The sequence below is a fragment of the Orbicella faveolata genome, unplaced genomic scaffold, assembly GCF_042242905.1.
Source record: "Orbicella faveolata isolate gen_17 unplaced genomic scaffold, um_ofav_v1 contig_25, whole genome shotgun sequence".
Lineage (NCBI taxonomy): Eukaryota > Metazoa > Cnidaria > Anthozoa > Scleractinia > Merulinidae > Orbicella > Orbicella faveolata.
In genome coordinates, this window is record NW_028301553.1 from 10277676 (window position 1) to 10283930 (window position 6255).

Sequence of the window (6255 nt, forward strand, 5' to 3'; positions counted from 1 at the left end):
CTTTGAGAAAGAAGCTAAAGATAACACGGAAATGCCTTTTAATACTCTAATTTTCTAAAAATACGATTTTTTTTTTAAATAACTAGTGAAGAATTAACCTACTGTACGGAATGTCCCAAGTCGGTTATTTTATTCGAGGGAAATCGAAAATTGAAATAAATCTCAGCAAAAAGAAAACCAAACCATTTGAGTCCGAATTTCAGATATAGTTTCGTCCAGTCGTTCGATGGATAAGTGAAAAAAAGAAAAAAAACGGTGACCCGAGGAGCCAAGGAAGGATTGATAAACGCCACGGCCATTTTGGGTTTACAACTGGTGTTTTTAGTTCCCACTCTTCCCGTGAATATCACATCATTGTTATACTCACGGGAAGATTGGGAACTAAGCAACTGTTGTGGACACAAACCTTTCAAGAGGACTCTACATGATTAAACCGGCTTCGAGGAAAACAATGGTCAGTAATACAAAAGAACATCGAAGTATGTGACCGCCAAGCTCGACACAGATGAAGAACGTATAAATGTACTTTATATACAAACCTACGGCTGGAAGGAAAAGCTGGCAGTTTTCATGCTACCTAGGTTTCAAGGATCGCTACAAAGGACCAAAACTTTAATCTTGAAGCCAGGTGAGAGATTTACGTGAATTTATCGGAGCACTTTACTGAGGCGCGTGTGTTAGTTACTCGCTGGAATATTTTCAAAATTTCCTGAAGTTTAAGCGGTAGTTAGTTTTGAAAACCTCGTGGGCAGACAAATTTTATTATTGTTTTAAATTAAGGGACATTTATACTTACTATTCATGTAGTTCAGCAGTTTTAAACAGGTGCCACATTTTTAAAACGTGCCTTCAAAGTAGAGCTATTTTTGCGTTTGGTTCAAAACTCGATTTAACGGGTAGAAAATCTTCTTTTAACCGTTGAAGGAACAACATTGAATTATAATTGCAACATGGCTAAACAAACTGCTATGATATATCTCTAGTTCAAAAAAATGAACTGGGACTTTTGAGCGAATATTAGTTTTTTTAGAGCGCCGGCAATATGTGCTATTTTTCCAGTTTCGGCAGGCATGCAACTTGTGTCGAGCGGACCGAACTTCAATCAATCCTAGAAAAATTTAATTAGAATTTTTAATCAAATAAAACTCATTTTAGTGATTGATTAGGTAAGGGCTTCGAAATCCCAGCTTATGAGAAAAATCGAATTTTCGAAGTAAAATCAGTGGTCGGCTTTTACGGAGACAGCCTCTTAAGTTTGTTAGCATCAAAAGTACTCGGAACTTCGCGTTTCTATGGAACACTACCCGAAAATTATAATGCGAGATATCATAAGCTTTGCTATAGCAAATTGGGCTCGTGAAAAACTCCAGTTCCTTCTTTCGTGATTTTATTTTATGGTTTCCATGCCCTTGCAATATATTATGCCAAACTTGAATCCACGAAAAATCAATTGAGCGGTGTAACTTTTATTTCGATAACAGAAGATTGGATAAAGAACCGATTTATTATATGGCTTGTGTTTGTAGCTGATATGACGCACGCTGCGATTGGCTTATTCTGGGCCATTATTCTGCCGTAATGACCACGGGTCGATTACGGGACTGCAAAAAGCCAAAGCAAAAGCTATTAAAAAAAAAAGAAAAGAAAAACATTGTTTCTTTTAGGGAAAATGTAGCAGCTGAAAAATACGAGTGACGAGGAACGCTCTGAGGAAATTACCCTGACGAACTACTTTCGTCAACGTAACGAGAAAAAGAAGCCCTGTAATAGATTATTTATTAACCTCGAACGTTCCGTTTTTACCGAAAAAGTCTCAAGCCTTAGCCTTCCCGTATTGACCTCGCTATTGCTCGGTCAATCGGCAAGGTCTAATTTGAAATTTTGTTGTAAAGACCTCACTCTCGGTTAATGAGTAGCTCTGAAAAAGTTAGATACAGTCTAGAAAAAGATTTTGAAATTATTACACAGAGCTGAATGTATAAATAGACTGTTACCACATAGTGTTGTCTTACTTTAATTATTTATACAGTGCCACGGAACTTTGGAAAAGTGATGACACCTGGTGCACGTGTTGCATCGGTGCGAATGATTACTATTAACTGTCCAGAACGTTGTCTCTGCCAAAATTGTCGTCTAACTAATAAAAAAAACAACAACAACTTAAGATTGCAACTTGATTAACTAGAAAGGTGTAATGATAGTGTGGCTTTTTTCTTAATTCACCCCATCTTAACAAACCCAATTGGATCCTTATATATCGAAGTAATAAGGTCAAAAAAAAGTGATACAGACCAGGCCGTAACCGGGAGCTTTACCATCCATATTATTTGAAAAAATACAACAGTGTACTTCAAAAACGTAGCAAATTCAACAACAAAAAACTAAAACTCGACAGACGAATCGAAGAGGCCGAATTCCACGAAAACAACATAATTCGTTGTCGCAGCAGATCGGTTACCTGAGCTAGAAGTATTAGTAGCGCAATTAATTAAATGAAGATAATTAAAGAAATGAATGGTGTAATAAAATAATTCTTAATGTAGTAAAAAGATTAAAAGGCTAAATTATGACCACTGGCCGAAAACTATGGCATACACGTATGCCGCTATTGTAAAAGAAGTTTGAATTCCGCACACTCTGTAAATGTGCAATTCGCCAAACACAAAGTTTTACATAAAAGAGCAATTTTTCAAAAAATCTTTGGAGAATTTTTAAATGTAAATTGTCTGCTACTTTCCATTTACACACTTAGTTGAAAGTGACAAGTATTGTTGACGCTGTAGGAAGTTGCCATTACTTGAAGGATGCAGCGACCCTTCAAATGCAAACAATGGACTACTTGGAATTTCCAGCCCATTTGTTCTAATTTCCACTTCAAATAAATCATTGACAAATGTTTCAGTGATTTAATAAAAGATTATCATTCATCTTAAGTAAGAGTAATTTTGGACATAAATTACTAATGCAATATACTAATTTTTTTCCGGAAAATGATGTTCCTGATAAACCAATATATTTAGCTTTGGTTTGGAACTGAATTTCTATATAAGTTGAACGTAGTGAGTTGAGGAATCACAGAACATTGTGTCAGGAGCGTTCTTGGTGAGTATTTCAAAATTATCATCACCCTAAGTAAAAAAGTGCCCCATGAACAAGCAACAAAAACATATCATAGGCAACCTGGGCTATAAATATTAAAGCTATTTGTCTTGGGAATTTTCACAAGAATCTCCATTTACACAATCAATATTGAAAGCTGCAACCTTTGTTGGCGCTATAGGCCACACACGAAGTGACTCGACAACTCTCTAAACTGATTGAACCACTTTGAATTTATGATTCAGTTGTCCTGATTGCATGATTGGTTCGATCTTCATTCCAATCAATTTCTTTCCGGGCCTAGATACACCAATTCCTTTGGGTTAGCTGACGCAAAAGCTACAATAGCGAAAAATGCAGGCAGAAAAACTCCCATTCGAAAGGGAAATGCTTATTATACCTTTATTACAAGGAACTGATCGATCAGAAACTAGGGCAAACAGTCAGTGCTACTCGAAGCAGAACATTAATATGCTGCATGCAGGTGCATTTAAATATTCTATGTTCATCAGAATTATGGCCTGTTAGCCCCCAGCCCTCACCACCTCCACTTAAAAAAATCATATGTGACAAAATGTAACATGTGAAGTATATATGAAATAATTCATATTTGAACTGCGGTTGTAGATGAAAGTGAAGAATTAATGATCATCGTAGTAAATTTTCCAATTTAAGCAATTGGAAAAAAGAAGCCTGAAAAAAATCAGGGCTTCAACGTGAAGCCCTGATTGTTTTTTTTTTTGTTTTGTTTTGTTTTTCAGGCTTCTTCTTTCCAATTGCTTAAATTGGAAAATTTACTGCGATGATCATTCTTCACTTTCTTTTAAAATGTAACATGTGACGTTTACCTTCTCTTGAGTCGTTTCATTGACAACTGGTCATGAGTCCCTTAAGAATATGGTTTACTTTCAAGTAAGAGAGACAAGTTAGTTCCATTGGACGCGAAGCAAGTAACATCAACTTTCTCTAATTATACCTGTTTTAATTCTACTCGTCATAGGATTGATTGAAGGAATCGCAGACAGACGTAGGAGCTAAAACTGACGACCATGCGTGATCGAAAGAGGTGTGGTTGGTTATTTAAAGTCCCCTGCATCTAAACGAAAGATATTCTTCAAGCATTTACAGCGGCATGGACCTGGATAACAACCAAACAACTATAAGTTTATCCAGATCGACGTATTGTCCCCTGGAACCACCACACGTATCATGGGAGGTCGGTGGTTCAGCTTTTCACGTGATTATAGGCCTAATAACGGTCATGGCTTCATTCCCCACCATTATTTTGAACGCATTGATAGTCTTAGCTATAAAGCAAAGAAGAGAGCTGCAAAAACCCTCAAACATTCTGTTGTCAAGTCTGGCCGTCTCGGATCTTCTCGTTGGCGTTATAGTTATGCCGACATGTGCCACAATTGATTTCTTTACATTACGCCAAGTTTCGTTTGAGTATACCTGTATGTTAAATCTGGTGATTATTCACTTCATTCCTTTACTATTCACAGCTACTTTTCATCACTTGACTATCATTGCTTGGGAGAGGTACGTGGCGGTACAAAAATGGATGGACTATAAGCGTATCATCTCAAAGGGACGCCTCAAAAAAATAGCGTTAGGTACCTGGCTCTCTGCGCTCTTCCTGACGGCTGCATACGTTTCTATTAGAATGGCCGTTGTGGACCGAAGAATTTTGAATAACTTTTTGGCCATGTGGTTTACTGTAGAAACTGTTTGTTTATTTCTTGTTGCACTCTTTTACCGAAAGGTTTACCTTGGAATACGCAATCGGAAACTGAATGAAATCTCTCAAATCGACGTTCTAATGAAAGCAAAACTGGAGTCCAAAGTTGCCAAGACAACTGGTTTATTAACAGCTGCAGTAATATCCTCATTTATCCCAATATTTCTTTTTGCTATCTTAGGAAACGTTGTACCACTTCTTCGTACAAATGCCGCCGTGCGGTTTACACAGTTAGTGACGCAGTTGAACTCTCTATTCAATCCACTACTTTACTGTTATAGAGACCACCGTTTTAGGAAGGCTATTCGAGAACTGCTTAGGATGAAAAAGCCTCAAGAAACAAAGTCAGCAGTTGGTGCCGCTCAATTTTTCAGGCCAAAGGATCCATTTATGTCGTCAGAGCGGCACATAGAGGGAAAACATACCCAACGCTTGACAAGATCAGTATCTTGCAATCTAACTGAAGATTTATATTCTATTCAACGAACACCCAGTATGGTTATGTTTAAAAAGTCTTTCTCCGTCCCCACGCTTGATACATGCAGCAGCTCCTTAGATGGCTTACATCTGCAGCAGCCTTCATCCATCGTAGAAACAAAGTCCATGATCCATGGTGAAAGCTGCGCGCGGTGTTAAGTGGGGTAAGACAATCCTGAAGGTAACGGAAATGTAACCAAGTCTGAAAAAAAAGACCGTGAAATAAATACATCGATATGGAAATCCTGTGATTCCAACAAGTCTCCGTAAAGTTGCCAACCGCCACGCATGATGGAACTATTCGAAGACCAGAAACGGTGACAACGAGTATCACGGCGCCATATAAAGCATCTCTGAACAGCGACTTGACTTGAGACAGGATTTTGAAAACTGAAAGTAACTGGCTAGACGGCAGTACATTTGGGATTCAGTACCCAATTGAATCATAACCATCTAATGTCTCTCTTTAATTGTCTGGGATAATTAAGTCCAGTCGTTCTCTTTGTACATTGTATCCGTGTTTCGAATTCTATTTTGAAATCCTGCGATCCATAGACTGTGAGCAGTTACTGTTTAATGCCCTCGTGAATCGTCGAATGAGAAACGATTTTCGCACAAAAGTGGAGTAAGCAATATCCTAACTCCGTCTAGGTTAGAAAAACTGCATAGTTTCATTAAACTAAGGTGGAAATTAAGAGGAGCCGTACAATAGTATTATATTACCCCCATGTCATGAGGGGGGTCCGCTTATCCATAATTGGGTGCAGGAATCTCAGCTATTACTTTATTTTTCCGCGATTTCTGCAATCAGTCCGGATTTCAAGTCATTTCTGAGCTATTAGGAATTCTGCAGATCTCAGGTGTCAGCTATAAGTTGAACTTTAGCCAGTTCTCAGATATCAGTTAAACTCCTTGCGAAACCTATAAAAATGGCTCAA

General features: G+C 37.9%; 1 protein-coding gene across 1 annotated transcript; it reads left to right on the forward strand.

The window, feature by feature from the left end:
• The first annotated feature begins 3848 nt into the window (after positions 1 to 3848).
• LOC110049203 (5-hydroxytryptamine receptor 1D-like) lies at positions 3849 to 5878 on the forward strand. Its single transcript, XM_020754984.2, has one exon. It carries the CDS (start codon positions 4232 to 4234, stop codon positions 5474 to 5476), a length of 1245 nt encoding a protein of 414 aa, XP_020610643.2. The 5' UTR covers positions 3849 to 4231; the 3' UTR covers positions 5477 to 5878.
• The last annotated feature ends 377 nt before the right edge of the window (positions 5879 to 6255 follow it).